At 44.8% G+C, this 18,940-nt stretch overlaps 2 protein-coding genes across 5 annotated transcripts in view; one reads left to right on the top strand and one right to left on the bottom strand.

Moving 5' to 3' along the window:
- Positions 1 to 9,015, top strand: part of Rtn4 (reticulon 4) — a 58,676-nt gene extending 49,661 nt beyond the window's left edge. For all 3 annotated transcript variants that reach the window (XM_075942519.1, XM_075942520.1, XM_075942521.1), the window contains 4 exons: positions 7,105 to 7,174; positions 7,599 to 7,645; positions 7,799 to 7,857; positions 8,103 to 9,015. In XM_075942519.1, coding sequence (XP_075798634.1) covers positions 7,105 to 7,174; positions 7,599 to 7,645; positions 7,799 to 7,857; positions 8,103 to 8,145 — 219 coding nt within the window. In that variant the 3' untranslated portion in view covers positions 8,146 to 9,015. The remainder of the gene's footprint in view (positions 1 to 7,104; positions 7,175 to 7,598; positions 7,646 to 7,798; positions 7,858 to 8,102) is intronic.
- A 228-nt stretch (positions 9,016 to 9,243) lies between these two features.
- Eml6 (EMAP like 6) overlaps positions 9,244 to 18,940 on the bottom strand; it is a 251,244-nt gene continuing 241,547 nt past the window's right edge. For both annotated transcript variants that reach the window (XR_012907211.1, XM_075942518.1), the window contains exons 35-41: positions 17,910 to 18,098; positions 16,238 to 16,410; positions 15,699 to 15,861; positions 14,091 to 14,194; positions 13,027 to 13,180; positions 12,479 to 12,579; positions 9,244 to 10,769 (exon numbers count right to left, since the gene is read on the bottom strand). Coding sequence is in view for 1 of the 2 variants with exons in the window: in XM_075942518.1 (XP_075798633.1) it covers positions 10,745 to 10,769; positions 12,479 to 12,579; positions 13,027 to 13,180; positions 14,091 to 14,194; positions 15,699 to 15,861; positions 16,238 to 16,410; positions 17,910 to 18,098 (909 nt within the window). In the remaining variant the exon portion in view is untranslated. The remainder of the gene's footprint in view (positions 10,770 to 12,478; positions 12,580 to 13,026; positions 13,181 to 14,090; positions 14,195 to 15,698; positions 15,862 to 16,237; positions 16,411 to 17,909; positions 18,099 to 18,940) is intronic.

Here is an 18,940-nt window from a genome sequence, read left to right as displayed (position 1 = left end):
ACCGTTGATTGAGATACTGAATACTATAAACACTTCAGGTCTTACTCATTTTAAGTGTCGGGTCTTACACTGCTGCAGCACTGCTCAGGCGAGGCTGGCTCTGAGCTTCTGTTTCTGCTGCTAGAGCCAGAGAGAGGGGTTAGCGGTGTGGTCATCTGGTGCTGTTACAGTGGTGTTCCTACCTAGTTAAGGGTTAGCTCACTTTTTGTGATTGATCTCTATAAGATCTTTGGGGGAGAGCTCTTGTTTTAAAAGGAGTTTTCCAACTTGGTTGCCTACTGAAGTCATGTGATGCGTTATATTTTATATAACTTTATCTGAGAAGGCGGAGGAACCCGAGTTTTAATTCCCTGAAGTTCTGATTTAATTTCTCTGGGAACACTGAATGGGTGATAGCTGATTTAGAAAGTTATGCCGTTAGCATAAAACCCTGTTTGTCCCTACCTCCAGGTTAAAAGAAAAGTATATCATACATGCTGGTGTCATCTTGAGCACCCCTTGAAGGACCTTTGAAGCTTTAATAGGAAGTTCCTATCTTGTAAGCCAGGCATGTGTATCACAGCCTGCACACCTCCCGTCCACATCCAGTCAGGGCAAGGGTCCATCCTGATGTATTTTCTGTCCACATATCTCCTGCCCACACATGGGATCAAGCAGATGGGTCAAACAGACTTGATTAGGGGAGTGGAAATACGTAGTTGTTGTCTCCATAAACTCCAGCATTTCAGGAATTATTTGTCCTTGGGCAAGGATGTTAGATATTGGACCCCTGGTTTCTGGGTTCCTCCACTACTGATGCAATAAACTAAATCAAACCAAGTTGATAAATCCAGGTTTAATGAAGAGAGCAAAGCAACTCCTGGGAAGGCAGGGGAGGGATCACTTTGTGCCCAGTCTGTGGGGATCCCAGAAGACCACTAGGGAGACTGACTCACCAAAATGCAAAAGCAAGGTTTATTTTGTGCACAATACAAACCAGCAGGGATCTCTCAAAGCAACTGGTGTAGCAGTGGCCAGAGGAGGCACCCTGCCCTTCTAGAGGGCATTATTATAAGGCAAAGACCATAAAAATTACATTAGCAGGGTGTAGGGTGATGGACTTCTAAGGTTTAGGACCCCTGATTGGCTGACATTTGTCTAGGGGTGGCCTGGTGAAAAGTGATGGGTGTGTGCTAACAGGTGATCCTGTCTACAAAGGTTGTACTGGCCTTCAGGAATTTCCTTTGGATGGTCTGTTCCTGGGTGGTGTCTGGTCTTACGTAGCTTGAGCCGAGAGCCCCAGGAAGAGACTGACTTTTGGCGGCCTTTCTCAGGGTGGGGTTTGGAATGGGAGGAGTGAGACCAGGACGTGGAACGGAGCCACTAGCTGGAGATCACCAACATCCCAACCTTTTTGGGTATATATGGATGGTGGTAGGGCTTCCTTTTAAACAAAGGGGCTGGCAGATCAGAGGCATTTTTGTCTCATGGGTCTCTTAGGCATAGTAATTAAAACTTAAAATGTAATTGACTCTCACGTCACCTTACTTTATTGTTGTTTGCTATGTGTGCACTGAGTAACTGACTCAGAAGCTTCTGAGGTTCTCGGGTAAAGATGAGGCCAGACTGCACTACCATCTCCTGCCCTTTGAAATACCAAATCCAAGAAATTGTTATTTAATAGGGACTAAGAGTAGGCATTTTCAGTGGGGTTCTTCTATGTATCTGTAGGATGACTTTGTATGATAGTGGACCTGTAGCTGTAAGTGAAAACATCGGTAGCTACATTGCCTGATATGTAACTATACTGTTTGAGGATATGACTTTATCTCTGTGCCAGGGCATTAAAGGCCCTTCTGCTGCTGTGCTAACACATCTCCACAGTTTCCTGGCATGTTTCTTTGGCTTTCAGAAAAAGTAGAAGGAAAATGTAGAAATAGTTAAGGTCATTCAAGAAAATGGGTTAAATTGATTTTAGAAAGGATAAATAGTTTACAGTGTTTTAAAAGATTTCTTAATAGTCACAATTCCCAAAGTATCTGAAATTCTGTTGTGTGCCCTTCCATTTTCCTTAAATATGTCTTCTTCCCAAAATGAAGCATCATAGCTCTGCAGAGCTCTTAGTAAGGTCTGTTTAAACTTTATTCCCTTATTCTTCTGGAGGAAAGGCAGACAAGACATTGGCCTGCCTCTTGCAGTGTCTGTTTAACGTTCATCACGCGTGGCTTCTTGCAGCCTTGCTGCTGTCAGTAGAGAGCGCGACAGACGGTCGCTCTCCTCCAGTGCTTGCCACAGCTGAGGGCTGCTTTTCAGAGGTCTCCATCCAGGTGTAACCTTGATGTGGAACTTGGATGAAGAAAAAACTTTCAGGGTGAGACAATATGCAGTAGAATTTATTAAAATTGAGGCCACGTGGCCAGAGAGGAGACAAGTAGTTAAGTGTGCTTCTCTTGGGTATGGCTTCCAGCACTCACACTGAGTGGGTCACAACTGACTGGAATCGCATCTCCACAGGGTCCATCCTATGCCTCTTGGCCTCTGTGGGTGCCTGCGTGCACGTGGCACACATACACAGCACACAGACAGATGTGACTTACACATGAGTGAGTTTCCACACACAGATAAATTTTTAAATCTTAAATAGAATAGAAATATGCTCAAGAAAAAATAAAGTATGTCAGAGAGCATGTGCTGGCTTCTCAAGGGACAGTTACATCTCTAAAGGTTGCCAACAAAACACCCCCAGGCTCCTTGTGTTTTTGTACAGGCACACAGCCTTCCAAGGCTCAAATATCCACTCTCAGCCTTTGAACCGCTGTGAAGAGATGTAGTCCCCAACAGTTAGAAGTCACAGAATTTCTTCTTTAAACCAGGTGGTGTGGTGACTTTGTGAGCAGGTTTATTTATGGAGTGCTAGAAATTGAAAGTTACAACATTTTGACCCTGGCTAAGCAGTGATTTACCATCCTTGATGTCCTTTGAAAATGAACAGTCTCGGTGATACCTGGAGTTTTCTGATAGGCAAGCCAGACCTGGGATGAAGGACCTTTATTTCCCATGGTTTTCTTCCCATGTCTTCATGATTGCCTTAACTTTTTTTCCTTACTCAATGTTAATTCTTACGGCATCTGGCTTTTTTTTTTTTTTAAATCTTTTGCTTCCTTCCCTCTCTGTATTATTTATTTATTTATCTACCTTATTTTTTTATTATGTGCAGTGATATTCTTCCTGAATGTGTGTCTGTGTGATTGTGTTGTATCCTATGTTATAGAACTATTGTGAGCTGCCATGTGGGTTCTGGGAATTGAACCCAGGTCATTTGAAATAGCAGTCAGTGGTCTTAACAGCTGAGCCATTTCTCCAGCCCGGCATCTGACTCTTGATCATGTATTTTCTGGAAACTCCTTTTTTTTTGTTTGTTTTTGGATATAACATTTAAAACTTCTGTGAAATTTGATTCTTTGTTAGAATTAGGAAGAATACTTGAATGGCTGCAGTATGTGGGGAGAATCAGGAGAGCGCTTGTGTTTGATCGCCGCAGTCACTAGCCTTGGTATGTTGTTTCCTGGCATCAAAGATATTGCTGTGAAGTTTGTCTGAGAGTAGCCTGCAGAGAGAGGCCTTGAGGTGTGGAATCCTGAACTATTCTCCTTGTGTGTTAAGAATAGTCTTAGGGAGTAACTGTAATTGATCAGGTTAGGGATTATTAGCTTAAAATGTGCTGCTCTCTGCGTTCTGCCATGGTTAGGGGCATCTGTCACTAAAACAGTCCCTCAGATGTGGAATGTTGACTCTTTCCCCGCAGCTCTGTTTACGGTGATGAATGAGAACAGCTCTGTGGCTCTACTGTAAATTCTCCAGCGTACAAGTTATGTGTTTGAGGAAGCTATAAAACTGTGAACGGGGAAAGATGTGCTGATAGAGTCATCCTCCAAACACTTCTCCCTCAGGCTCTGCAACAGCCGCTAAAAGTGGGAAGGGTTTCAAACTTGTTTGAGTTATGAGTGCCTGACGTGTCTTACTTGGATATTAGAGTGTTGCTCTTTGTAGAATTAATGGTGGTTGTAGGTATTCAAAAGATCTTTTAATGAGTAGTTAGTGTGCTTATTAGAGTTTGCCACCCACAGTAAGCATTCAGACGTATTTTGTTGAGTGAGTACATAGAAAAAAAGATAGTCTTTAGATGAAGAGTTGGGGGCTTGCAACGAAAGAGGCACAGTGTGGTTTTCAGTTTGCAACAATATGGAGGCTCAACAAAGTGCAGAGGTGTAAGCCTAGGCCGAGTGAGCGTAACCCGATGCTGGAATCCGCTCTGCGCGAGGCATGGTCCTGAGCACTGCAGCCTCGTGTGTAAGCTGAAGTGTGCTTAGGTTGCTGCTGCTGCTCCTTCATCAGTTCTGCCAGCTCCGGGAGCTCGGAGGACACTGAACACATGACAAGCAGCTTCTTCCTCTGTCTCTGCAGTGGAGAATCCTCTGCCTATGACTCCTGCCCTCAGCTGCTGTCCTAAATCGCCTCAGTGTGGTCTCTGGGTTCCCAGCAGAATGGAGGGAAGCTGGCCCTCTCCTTGGGGTTCTGCTTCTGCTTTAACAAAGGGGAAACTACAGACTTCTTTCACCCTCTCTCCCCCGGCCACTGTAGTGGTGGAGATTGTTCATTTTCTGGGGAAACCAGTTGACAGAAACGTTTTCACAGCCTGAGATCCAAGAGTGGTGGCGTCCATTTTTAAAAGTTGAAAAACAGCAAACAAAAAACAGTACGCGATGGAGAGCCTCTGAGGCCCATAAACCCTAAAATGCTTACCGTGTGGTTCTGTGGAAAGTTGCCATGTCCTGCTTTAGTTAATGGGGAGCTCTGCTCTGTCAACACTGTTCTTACATATACATAAACAATCACAATAGGAAATGGTTAAGAGCACTTGCAGAGGACCCAAGTTCAATTTCCAGCATCCCTTGGCAGCTAACAACCGTCTATAATACAGTTACAGGGGATCTGATACCTACTCCATGGGTACCAGGTACACATGTGAGCAAAACACTCATGCACATAAATTTTTTTAAGTCATCATGGATGGTGCTATCATGGCAGTATGTTTGTTGTCTCAAAAAGTGGCACAACAGTTGTCAGACACAGCCAAAAGCTTTGCGTTAGAGAATATAGCAATGCAGGGGATTTCTTCTTTAGGACATAGTAGAGAGGGATTTATTACCTGCAGGAGGGAAGTGTGTGAATGTCTCAGGGCACGCTCAGTTTGTACTATTATTAAGTGTAAGCTAAAGACAGAGTTAAGGATATGTTCTTTCCTATATCCTATCTTATTATTAATGTATTAATACAGCAATGTGTCCTGAAGGTACCCACCTTTCTTTGTGGTTACCAAAAATGCTGATCATAAATGTTGAATACAATTTAGACTAGCTTTGTGCTTGTCTTGAAGAACTGCTTTGAGCATGTAAGTGATCTATATGGTACGTGTCAGTGAGCTGTTATGTCACAAGTTTTAGAAATGAAAGAAAATTTTACAATCTTATCATTCATGAGTAAAGTGTTTGTGTATGTGTCTGTGTGTGTATGTGTAATAGTTCTCAAAATGAAATTATGTTTTAGAAACAGCCTTTACAGACTAATTCTTTTGCTGTTTTATTTTTTAAATATCAGATGAGCCAGATTATTAAAGTATAGTTTAGTTTATTATAATTTCTGGCCCCTGGAGGAAATAGTGAAACCTGTATTACTGTAGTTAGTTGAATACTAGGCAACTTAGAAACCTTCTTGTGCTTCAGTGCCTATGTGCTGAGGTAATGAATAAGACAGAGTCAAGAAGGATAAATGTGTTTCTTCTAAGTAAAGGCAGTTAGGGAATAGTAGTGATCAGTTACATTAATTAATGTATACATCAGTTACATTAGACAGTAGTATAAAAGTTTGATGTGGGAGTCCCCTCTGTGTGTTGTGATTACCATTAAATAAATAATGGTATTTATTTAATAATGGTAGAATAAAGAAACTGCTTTGGACCTATAGCAAGGCAGAACTTAGGTAGGCAGGGAAAACTAGGATGAAGCTGGGAGAGAGAAGGAAGGAGGAGAGAGAAGCCATGGAGCCGCGGAGACAGATGCTGGAAACTTTACCTGGTAAGCCACAGCCATGTGGCAATATACAGATTAATAGAAATGGGTTAAATTAATATAAGAGCTAGCCAATAAGAAGCTATAGCTAATGGACCAAGCAGTGATTTAATTAATATAGTTTCTGTGTTATTATTTTGGGTCTAAGCTAGCCTGATGGCCAGGAACCATCAAGTGGCCTCTCTCCCTTCCAGCAAATTGGTGCTCCACATTGGGCACCAGATGAAGGCAGAAGTCGTCACAAAATAATCCCACACTAGTTCAGAATTATCTAGGATAGATCACTGTCCTAGATAACAGTCCTCTGCACAAATGGGGAACAGGAACAGAGTCTAGCTGCTGGAAGCGAGAATTGGAAGCAAGAGAGCGAGCACATGCTTTACAGCTGCATTTATAAGAGACCACGCCCAAGTGGGCTGGTATCTTAAAGGCTATTGGCTGAAGGAATAGAAGGAGCTCCCACAGCACCGTATCTTAAATGCTATTGGCTGACGGAGCAGAACGTGCTCCCATAGCAGTTTGAGATGTGTTTCTTTCCCCCATCCCCCAGGTTAATTGTGGTCCTCAAACATCTTGGAACTTAGTGCCCCTTGCTCCATTGATTATCACATGCCTGCTATTTTGGCATCTGTATTACTCAATCTGTGTATTTTCTCAAGTATCTTCAGTTTGTCAGTAGTTACTTTTCATGGTGCTTCCTTGTTCCTCCCATTGAAAAGCTAGGCAGCAACTTAGAGCTGGAGGGAGGGCGGGGTGTCCCTTTCCCATGTTTTCTGGTCTTGAAGAAAACAGTTCTCTCTCATGTATTCCAATGAAAATGAATCAAATCCAAATATGGTCTAATTAGGATTCTGAATTAAGGCTGATAGCAGCCTAAGTGAATATTTGTATGACTTTACTCAGTTTTCAAGGTCAGATTGGCATTGAGATGGATAATTGGGGGGGGGGCGGTAGTTTACATGAACTTTCCTTATCATGGGCTCTTGTTTGCTTACAGTTTGCAGTGTTGATGTGGGTGTTTACTTATGTTGGTGCCTTGTTCAATGGTCTGACACTGCTGATTTTAGGTAAGTCTACAAAAAGATTGAAAAGCACTTAGAGAAATTTTGGTAGAGACTATCCTTTTGTAAGAAAAAAGACTAAATTTGAGGTTGTGGGGTCTTTAAGTAGTAGCTGATACTGATACTGTTTTATTGAAATGTGATGTTAGTCCCTGAAGACTATTCTAGTAACAGTGACAGACCCACCTTGCCTGATGATACACTCCTGTGTTGAAATGAGGCACATGTATACTGTAGACTCGATGTGATGTGATTGGAAGTCAGGCATAGTTTCTCAGCTGCGCTCCCGTCCTCTGCCCATGCAGCAGAGTGTGAGAATTCACGCAGGCCTTAGGAGCTCTGGGCCTAGTTATTTTGATTACTGTTGGCTTCATAATTTATGTTCACTCACAGAATGAAGCCATTAAAATTTGTGTATTTGCTTTTTCAGCTCTGATTTCACTCTTCAGTATTCCTGTTATTTATGAACGACACCAGGTAATTTTTTTAACTGTCAACTTCAAAATATAAAGTTCACTCTTATTGTATAAGACTTATTAAGAGAGCTAGTTTCCAAACTGGTTGGTATGTAGTAATGTTTGATATTCTTTGGCAGTGGTAACTTTGTAATGCTTTTATTCTCTTTCTTAGGCACAGATAGATCATTATCTTGGACTTGCAAATAAGAGTGTTAAAGAGGCCATGGCCAAGTAAGTCCACTCTGCAACCGCTTTACCACGGGTGAGGGCAGCGCTCTGCACAGCTGAGTCACTTCAGCGTTGGCAGGATGCGCCTCCTGAGTGCCAGCAGTTTTGTTTTGTTTTGTTTTTTTAAAGACATTGTTGATCCTCACGTTGTTTTGTATTTTGGTAGCTTTAGGATTCTCTAAATAATATAAAACATAGAATGTTTTTAAGAAGCAAGAAACAAAATTGACATTTTTCTTTATTTGTAGAATCCAAGCAAAAATCCCTGGATTGAAGCGCAAAGCAGAATGAAAGAGCCCCAAACAGTAGGAGTTCATCTTTAAAGGGGACACTCATTTGGTAGCGGGGGTGGGAGGGTCAGGGGTGAGCCCTTGGCGGCGGTGCAGCTTTCAGCTCTTTATTTTTAGCAGTGCACTGTTTGAGGAAAAATGGCCTGTCTTGACTTCTTATGTTTATCATCTTAAGTATTGTAAGCTGCTATGTATGGACTTAAGTTGTAACCAGACTTGTTTTTCCTGTATGAGCACTGGTGAATAAAGTGAGCTGAGAAAGCGATGTGTTTTACTTCAGGTAGTCTTGCTGTATTTGGGAAATTGCAAGAAGGTGAAGCTGAAAAAAACAAAAACTTTTCACAGTGTACTGTGTTTGGTTGATGTAAATTGATGCAGATTTTTCTGAATGAAATGCTTAGACGAGATCATACTACTAAAGCAGAAATGAAAATGCTGTTTTTATGGTATGTTCTAGGTGTATTGTGAACTTACTGTTATATTGCCAATATAAGTAAATATAGACATAATCTATATATAGTGTTTCACAAAGCTTAGATCTCTACCTTCCAGCTGCCCACAGTCGTCGGTCATACGGTGTAGTCTCAAGCACGTAAACTAGGAAGAGGATGTACTTCTGGGAGCACTACCCCTGTTTTCAGGGCTCCAGCATCAACGCCATTGCAGAGACTTACTGTATAGTTAATTCTGTCACAGACTCTGATTCTATGGACTGAATTTAATGCTTCCAAATGTTTGCAGTTATCAAGCATTGTTATGCAAGAAATCATAAAATGAAGACTTAGCCATTGTGGTTTAAGCTGTACTGAATTATCTGTGGAATGCATTGTGAACTGTAAAAGCAAAGTATCAATAAAGCATATAGACTTAATGTATGTGTTTAGTGTCTGGTTTCATTGAATGGACAGTGACATGCTTTTAGTTCATGAAACAGCTAAAGAACAAAGCAATTTACATAGTGAAATTTATTTGAACCATAACAAAAGGTGTTAAATTCTTTTATACTCGCCTGAAAATAAACTCATGCACCAATATTTTAACAGAATACAGTGCAAGATTTATGAATATACATAAAATCACACCACATAAACTTTACAAATGAGATTTTCAGAAGTCTTTATAACACACTATTGCTCTTCAGATATACATGTACATATACCACTGATTAATCAGGTGTCCATCCACATGGTTATTTAAATGCAGGATCTGGTCAGAATGAAGGTCAGTAGTGCAAGATAGGCAGACATGGTCATCACTCGGCATTGCCAGTTACAGGAAATAGAACTAGGGCCGCACAGGGACTCTACTGAGGGCCCCGACAAACTACTAGTGGATTAATGTAAGGCATTAATAAATTGGCATGGAAAATAGCTTAATGATAGTCTAATCCTTTCAGAATGCTGAAGCACTTCTGGGGTAAATGTTAATCTATTCTTTAACTGAAATGCTCCATTTCCCCCTTTCTCTAAGTTGACAGCTGCAGACAGCTAGCGACTCCAGGTCCAGAATTGTAGTGCACAGACTGGGAGGACCGTGGCCGTGCACTCCGTGACCGCCTCTCACAGCAGCCTGCTTCCAGTGAGTGCCCTCGGCGTAACTGAGGAAATTCAGGAAACTCAAGTTGGGAATTGGTTCAAGAGAGATTTTAAAATCTAGATTTGGCTTGCATTGATTATCTGAAACAAATGGAGCCAAGCCAGCCCTACCCAAGGGAATGAACCAAACACAGCCTTTTAGCAAGACAGATCAGTGCACTCACTTGGACATATAGGAGAACCCCCCCCCCCATACCAACCCCCCTTACATCTTCTAGAAGTTTTGTTTGAAGGATTTAGGTTAGGTTGTGGATTTGGCACTAACATAAACCCATGCTACTTCCCACAGAACTGAGCTGTTCTGCTCACCTTCCTTGTTACCACTTTCTCTGCGCAGGTGACTGAGGCCTTTAGAAACCCTAGACACTCACACAGGACAAGTGGCAGAGTCTGCTAGTCCCGTAGCCCTCCTCAGCCCGAAAGTTTTAGCACCATGTGTAGACAGGAGACACTGGGAGGTGAGGCAGCAGCCCACACACTGGGGACTTTCAAGGCACTTAATGGATAGAAAACTGCAAATGATACTTTAAAAAATTAAGTTTCTCAACTGTTTATACATGGCTCATTGGCTTTGAAAGCTAACGGTGGCAAACAAGCTGTCTACTTCTTACACTGTCGTGTCCAGGGAACACTCTTGAAATATATAGAAAAAGAATAGCAAAACGCCTTTGTAAAGGTTGTAATGCAAATTAAAAGCTACATGTTGGTTAGGTAAGTGAGGCCGTAAATTCTGTCAGTGGGCTACATCACCAGGATTTCGTTGTTTGTGTAGTTACTAGTGAGCGTAGGTTTAGTCTCCAGCACAGAAGCAAACAGTCTTAATACTGTAGGACTTGACTTTGCTTCTTGGCATCACCATCTTGCGAAGTCCCGATTGTGAGACAGTCCTACAACCTCATTGGCATTCAGAACTTGTGTGTCCCACAGCAGTTGACATGGAGAAGGCACCTCTGCACTGCCTGGAAGTAGCTGGGGAGAAGCAGCATAGCACAAGAGCTTCCGCGTTTACAGACAGCGCCATACAAATACACTGAAAAGCAGACCAGACGTTTTTGTGGGGCCAGATAATAAAATTTTGCCAGGTGCCAAACACAGTCTTGCCTACTGCTCAAGATCTCAAAATGTAAACCAGGTCTTGCCACCTGGTCTCCCTCCCTCCTAGTTACCATTTTGTTTTGGGAACAGGGTTTCACTACGTAGTCTGAGGATTCTAGGTGTGAGCCACCATGTCTGGCTTATGGCTCCGTTTTAGAGTTCTTTGACGTGTGTCTGCTCTCGCCCCTTTTGCAGAAGGAAGTCACTGGGAACTTTGGGCAGCCCGACCTTACCCTATCTGTCCTGTTAGTATTTAGAGGTTTTATCAGTGCCTTTTAAACGAAGCCTTTATATAAGATACACAAGCCTTACGTTTTTAGGTTACTAATAGTCTTGTTTAGTTCATTTAGGTCTCCTAGTCCCAGCTTGTTCTCTTTGGCCGCATTGTTTTCAGTGGGTGTTAATATTCCAGAGGAGCTGGTCTCAGTACTGTGCCAACATTAGAAGTACCTACGGTCGCTGTCACAGTGAGCTCGAGATGGCTCTGCGGGCCAGCACAGTGCACTGTGCTCTTTATAGGTGCCTCATCTACAACTTAGACCATTACAAACATCAACATTTATTTCTAATGTTTTAAAATAAGTTAAGTGCATGTGCAAGCATGAGTGTGGAAGCCAGGACAACTTTCAGTGGTGGACTCTCCATTTGGGTCACTGGGCTTGAACTCGGGCCATCAGGCTGGGAGCAAGCGCATTTATCTTGCCAGCAGTACTTTATCCTCATCAACATGTAAGGAATAAAGTCTCTCAATATGTCAAAATTGAGTTAGGGTAGAATGACTTGGGCTGTCCCTCTGTGTTCCCAGAAACCCTCTTCTACCTCAGAAAAGAGAGGTTACAGACCTGTGGCTCAGGTTGGAAGGGTTTTTTGTTGTTGTTGTTGTTCTGTTTTGTTGGGGTTTTTTTTGTTTTTTTGGGGGTTTTTTGGTTTTTTTTTGGTTTTTCGAGACAGGGTTTCTCTGTAGCTTTGGAGCCTGTCCTGGAACTAGCTCTTGTAGACCAGGTTGGCCTCAAACTCACAGAGATCCACCTGCCTCTGCCTCCCGAGTGCTGGGATTAAAGGTGTGTGTCACCACCGCCCGGCAAGGGTTTCTTCAAAAACAATGGCTTCCCAGCCATGCTTCACGCAGAATAACCTGCCCACTTCACCATGAGGTCAAAAGTTGCCTTGACTGTCCATCCAAACAGGTGTGCCTCTGACTAGCCCTAATCCCCCCTTCCATTCCTCCTGTCTACAAGAGAACAGCCCTTGTTCAGCTGCTCCTTGTCACTAAGGCTCTGCATTATGAACATCTTTAAACGTCTCTCGGCAGTAGTGATGCTTCTAAGACACTGGCCCAGACTAGCGGTTCTTAGGGACACGTGGTTATTCCAGGGAGTGTTTCTACTGGAGTTAGCCACTCTAGGTTTCTCACCGTTTTGGCTCCTCAAGGCTATATTCCGAATAGCTGTCACGTAACATGCGCTCAACCGTCCCAGGACAGCACTAGTGGGGACATGGGTCTGTCAAAGTGTGTAGAGAATCCCAGTGAGACTATAGCAAGTCCTTGCTTTTCCTACCAACTCGTGGGATTTTCTTTTTACTGTCCCATATCTGACCCGCAGGACGCTGGACTAGAGGGACAGTCAATCAGGCTCCTCCTACCTGCAGTCGTCTCCTCCCGTGCTGACCACATACTTGTCGTCGTATGAGAAACGGATGTTTGTCACGTGAGCTGAGTGACCAAAATAACGTTTATGCTTGGCCTATGAGGGGAAAATGGAAGTAGCTAAGTGCCTTTTATTTCCAGTAACAAAGTCAAGTTACAGATCCACCCGCTGCCCTGCTCCCAGAAACCCCCACAGTTCTGTCTGGACCATGAGTTGAGGTGAAGAGAACCCCCTGTGGCCTGGCAGTCTCCCTTCCTCCTAGGGCCGCGGACGCTGCTCCTGAGACCCAGGCTCGGGAAGGTCAGCTGTGACCACAGCTCTTCCAGGCTACCCTGCCAGCCAGCCTTTTGCCGCTTTCCCTCGTTTTGTCCCCCCGCCATCTGCCTAGTTTCGAGGGCTGTAGCTGCAGAGGGACATTAAAACGCCAGCCCGATCTCCACAGGGCTGGATCCATGCTAACTCGGATGGCCCTCTATGTGCGGATCCCTCCAACTGCAGGAGCATGGCCTAGAGGCGGTTTGGGGGCTGCTTAAGAAAACTCACGAATTTCTCTGTGCATGGAAAATCAAAGAGCTTCACCAGCCCGAAATCATCTCCTGTGGCAATGTTCAAGCCAGCGTGGGTCACACATGCACAGTTGACGTCAGCCTTGTCTGCATTTCGTGGCCAGATTCCAATAACTTCATCTCCTAGAACACTGGTCCAAGAGGGAAAGGTTAGGAAGATGCAGCGGAATTTCCTAGGGTCATTGTCCCCTTCTGATGTAAGATGTAGATAAGGATTCTACACAATTTGGTCGTCTGGTGGCTGTCAGGAAACAGCCATCCCCTGCCCTGGACAGTTTCACCACCTTGTACTGTTCCCTTCTCAAACCCCATCCCCTATACTCCAGAAAGAAAAGTTTATTCCCAGCTTTGGTTTTCTTTCTTTCTTTCTTTTTTTTCTTTCTTTCTCTCTTTCTCTTTCTTTCTTCCCTTTCTTTCTTTTCCCTCTCATTCTTTTTGCCTCCCTTCCTCCCTCCCTTCCTTCTTTGTTTTGCTTTTTTTGAGACAGGGTTTCTCTGTGTAACAGCCCTAGCTGTCCTAGAACTAGCTCTTGTAGACCAAGATGGCCTTGAACTCACAGAGATCCACCTGCCTCTGCCTCCCACATGCTGGGATTATAGGTGTGTGCCACCACTGCCTGGCTTGGTTTTTTTTCTTCTCTATGGTCTTACTGTATGTATATGTGAGTGTGAATGTGTGTTTGTGTTGGCAAGGGCAGGGCTCCTCACTCTTGTCCCTTGCCTTGACTAAAGCAGGCACTGTTTCTTCACCTGTTCAACAATAGTTCTATTCCCCTGTGCCCCACCCTTGGGCCTTCTTTCTCCAGGTCCCTAGAAGCCTCATTGTTCCTGGGCTTGGTCAAAACACTTGAACTTGCTGAATGGGATTTGGGGTTGGTATGAGAGATCAGACAAAAAGGACTTGCTGCTCACAAAGCACTGATCTTCCCATGCTCACACCCCACCCCGAGAAAGACAGTGTCCTCTCAGCTCTTCCTGCCATGGCCATTACAACCCCAGAGGCAGAGGTGGGACCACTCCAAGTAGAGTTCTCTTTAGTCACCTTGTCCAGGAAGCCCAGGTGATCTTCTCAATGACCATGGCTTCAGTTACCTGCTTCCCAAGGGGAACCTCATGCACCTGGCGCTTGTAGGCTCCTGTTGACACCTGCGAGTGGAGAGGAATCACATTCATCTGCTTCCTCAATCCCACAGACCCCCTTGGCTGGCTTCCTGAACACCAGTTCTGACCCCAACATCGAAACCCGAATTCAGCTCCGGGATACAAAGCCTGGACACGGCCTGTGCTAAAGTTCACAGGATGGGGTGTCTTCTAGCACACCCCTTCCATTTCCCAAAGTCCTGACACATTGGTTCTCCAAATGTGGTTGCATGTCAGTGACTAGGAAACTCGGCAACAGGGATCATTGGCCCAGCTTGTCAGATCAAACCCTGTGAGGGAGGGAGGGCCATGATTGCAATACATAGAAACCCCCTGTTCTCAGAGCGAAGGCACCAAGGGCAAGTCATGGTGGGCAGTGTCTGATGGCCCTGCTTCTCTAGGAGTCCCTGGTGGAACTGTTTTCACATTCAAGGAGATTTGCCAGCATCTTACATCTTAGACCTTTTACTCCATGTGGTGACGATGCCTCTACATAGCCACCCCAGCTCCTCTGTTCATGGAGTCTGTCTCGCCTCGGGCTTTTAATGCAGATGGCTTGGAGCAAAAATCCCATCCCCATTGTCAGCTCACTCCTACACAAGTACAGACTTGGCCTAAGCAGCACTTGTTCAGAAGGGAGGCAGGTCTAAAATGCTACCTCTTTGGGGGCGGCTGGCACCCTTCACTTGCCTTTGCGGCACACGGGCATGACATTTGTGATTTCATATTTGTCTTCTCCCTGCAAGGACATGCTCCAGGATGTCCACATTGTACCCATCCAGAAGCTCACCTGGCCTAACTAACATGTTACTACATTTGCAAAGTGAATATGTGCACTCCTCTCTTTCATAGTGAATATCCAACCCTGGGCTCCCAAATGCTGAAATACTGAATCGGTTCCAAAGGAAGGGCCCAGTAATCTCGCCATACTGGTCAGCTCTGTTGGACCCAGGGAAGAGCTCCCCAGCCCACTCCAGTATGCAGCAGTATAAACAAGCCAGACAAGCTCAGCGCAGCCCTAGGGAACTAGAGACTAGGAAGGCTTTTTAAAAATAACACTGTTGATAGTCTCTCTCTGTGTGTACATGCATGCAAGTGCCTCAGTGCATGTATGGAGGTCAGAGGGCAAATTGTGGGAATCAGGTCTCCTTCCATCACGTGGGATGGGGGAGGGTTTGAACTTGGGTTTAGCTGTTACCTGCTGAGCCATCTGCTAAGCCCCAGAAATTAGGAAACTGTGATGAAGGGCTGGGAAAGTAGGTTAAAGATGACTAGGGATATGCTTCCTGCTATATATTGGTTTTTGTGTCTTACTAAAGAATGACTATATATATAAATTATCTAAGCCTCTGTTTCTACATTTATAAAACAGGAAGGGAACAGCCCTTGGAAGCCGCCTGTAGTGGATAAATTAGGATGTTGCCCAGCATGCAGTCAGCACTCTACTGATAGAAACGCTGCTTTGTTGCTCTTCTTGGTCGCCCCCGAGACAAGTTAACCAGCAGCATACCTGAATGTATTTGCTGTCTGCAGAAAAGTCCATCTGAATGACAAAGCTTGGGATGTCTTTGCAGTAGCCTATGCGGTTCAGACTTGTGCCCTGAGTGAGGTCATAGAAGTCAACCGTGTGCTCGGAAGAGCCCACAGCTAAGAATCTGTTGTCTGGGCTGATTCTAGGGAAAAACACAAGAGCGTGGTCCATGAGGAAGCTTTGTGGGGCTGCTCAGGTACAAGGCAGATCCGAACACACAAACATGGGTCAGCACGGTCCCAAGACTATGAGATGAGCCTCCCGACTCACATGTGGCTGGCGTCTCCCCAGGTTCTATGAAATTAAACACATTTCCTGATCTAATCCCAAAGGGTGGTATACAGCCATTTGTAAAATTACAACTACTTTTACCATCTTCTGGAAAAATGGCTGTGTGTGTGAGGTACCCTTAGATAGCTGGCTGGAGAAGCAACCCTTTCAGCTGTGCCTCCCACACCGCCACTAAAAGGGACCATGGTAAAGAGCGCTTACCCTTCTGGCTCAGACCACTCACGTACCTGATATCTTGGATGGCAGATTTCCGGTCTCGTTTTTTTCCCCAAACTTTCAGGCTGTTCACCAGCAAGATGACAAACTCTCCATTCTTCATGCCAATGGCCACCATCTCCCCATCGGGGCTATAGGCTGCACACCTGGCCGCGTGGCCCAGGCTCACCTTGTTTAGCAGTTTCTGCACGGATACAAAGAGTCATCTGAGCCCTCCTCCCCTGGGCTGACCTCTGGGGGATTTCCGACAGCAGGACAGGGAAGTTGGACTACTGAAGGCCACCAGTGCTTTCTCATAGTCAACCCCTTCGGGCATCGTGATGAGAACCGCTTGGGGGATAGCACATTGCAGGGCACCGTTTGGCAAACACTGCCTGCTAGTGTCGTCATAACGTTACGCTGACACTGCAGGATCGGTGTGCTAGCTACCCAGCTTGGCCATGCCAACTGTGGACAGCAGTGTGGCTTCACCTATGGAAACAGTGGGCCAGACCCAGACCTTGGGCTTTGCCAGGCACTTCAGCCATCAGCACGCTAGCTCAGCTCTTGAAACGGGCTCTCACTTCCTGGGTGGTATGTTTGTGTCCACTGCTGCCACACAGAAGGGATACTGACGTCGGTCTTGGAAAAGTCTTGTAGGCGGTATCCACAGCATAGAGGAAGCTTCCAGTACAGAGCAGGTTTCAGAGAGTGTAAGCTGCTTTTAGTAACTGTAATGGCTCCGAAACTAAATGAGTATTAACATTCTTTGACTCTTACACTACGAGAATATGACCAAACATTTCTTTGCCGTTTTGAAACAGAATTTTGGTGTTTGTTCTGGCCGGATAAGGCTCAGTAACCTTTTTCTTGATATTTTACTTCCTCACCCCAAGGTTTTCCCAACCTTCCTGAGACCTGATGGGAACATTTGACATTCTCAAACATTCCTTTCCCTTCTTCCTCTTCCCTTGTCCTTTCATAAAAAGATAGTAATGTTCAATTCAATTATTCTGGAATTATCAACATCTAGGGCTCAGCAGAGTGCTTATCTAATATCCGTGAAGCCTTGGTTTGAGCCCCAGAACTGCCTGGATTCCCAGCACTGGAAAAGTAGAGGCAGGAGAGTCAGGAGTGTCACTGTCTGTCTTTACTGTATACGGAGTTCCAGGGCAGCCTAGGCTAGGAGACCCTGTCTCGATGTAAGTATAACCAGGCAGATGAGATGTGTGAGGGACTTTATTAGTAGACTTCCTAACAGTGCGGATCCAGAGTGCCTGCTCCAGCTGCTCCCACCTCTGCTCCAGCTGCTACAGGCACACGAGCCAGACAGGGTTGTGGCGTGAACTTTTTGTACACTGTGAAGATGTCTTTGCCAAGGCGCCACCTAACTGGTTTAATAAAAAGCTAAACAGCCATTAGCTGGGAAGGAGGTATAGGTGGGACAGCCAGACACAGAGGATGCTGGGAAGAAAGGTGGGGTCACCGGGAAACACAGGGAACAAGACATGCTGGAGGACAGGTAAAGCCACAGCCATGTGGCAATACATAGATGAATAGAAATGAGTTAATTTAAGTGGTAAGAGCTAGTTAGTAGCAAGCTTAGGCTATGGCCAAACTTTATAATTAATAAGTCTCTGGGCCATTATTGGGGAGCTAACGGTCCCAGTGAAAAACATGGACTACACAGAGTATGCCCCTTACCTTGTCAGCCAGGTCCCAGATCCGTGCTGTGCCATCATTGCTGGCTGAGATGAAGATGTCCTTAGAGGGGTGTGTGGCTAGACCCCAGATCTCCCCCTCCATATGGCCATCAATCAAGATGTTTGAAGCAGCATTTTTTTCACCAACTTCAATTATCTCACCATCTTTGGTGCCTACTAAAATTTTCCCCTGTTATAATAAAATACTATTAGAAGAAGAACTATATGAGCTCACTCATCTGAGGTGACCAAGGTGACCAGTTTGTGGAACACAAAGGAGAATGGAGTTACCAGGGACAGGAGGGATGGTGAAGGGGAGGTGGTGTTTAATAGAAACTCAGTTTTAATGAGAAAATATTTGAAGGCCATAGCATAAATGTGTTTAATTTCTATGCATTGTACATAAAATGGTAAGCTTTATGTGTTTTGCCACAGTTTTAAAAATGATTTAAAGCCAGGCGGTGGTGGCACACACCTTTAATCTCCGCACTTGGGAGGCGGAGGCAGGCCAATCTCTGGGTTTGAGGTCAGCCTGGTCTACAGAGTGAGTTCTAGAACAGCCAGAGCTACACAGATAAACCCTGTCTTGAAAAAAAGCCACACACACACAAAAAAACCCACTAATAATAATAAATAACAATTATAATAAATCCAGAAGCACTGTTGGTGGAATCTGCTACGCTGTTATTAACAGGGCAGCTGAGAGGTGACTTGTTAAGGACTGAACACCTGTCACGGTCTCCTCTCCCTACTTCCTTTCCCAGCAGCTCCCTCGGGCAGGAGCTTGAGCAGCGTTCTTCTCTCTCTTCAGAAAAAACTTAACCCCAAACAAAACACATACGCAAAAACAAACCAAACCCCCAAAGTACAAAGTACTATGTGCTGGTCAGCTCCTCCTGAGCATGCGGCCTGCCCTGGGTGTGGATGGCACTGGAGAAAGCCTTGTCCCTCACCCAGCAGCTACCAACCAAGGCCAAGTTCTTCCTTCCACTGAGCAGAGATATAAGTGGGCAGACTCCTGCCCACAGCTCA

Source organism: Microtus pennsylvanicus, chromosome 12 (assembly GCF_037038515.1).
Source record: "Microtus pennsylvanicus isolate mMicPen1 chromosome 12, mMicPen1.hap1, whole genome shotgun sequence".
In the NCBI taxonomy this organism is placed as follows: Eukaryota; Metazoa; Chordata; class Mammalia; order Rodentia; family Cricetidae; genus Microtus; species Microtus pennsylvanicus.
The sequence above is the reverse complement of the archived record's forward strand: the minus strand, read 5'-3'. Positions and strand labels throughout refer to the sequence as shown.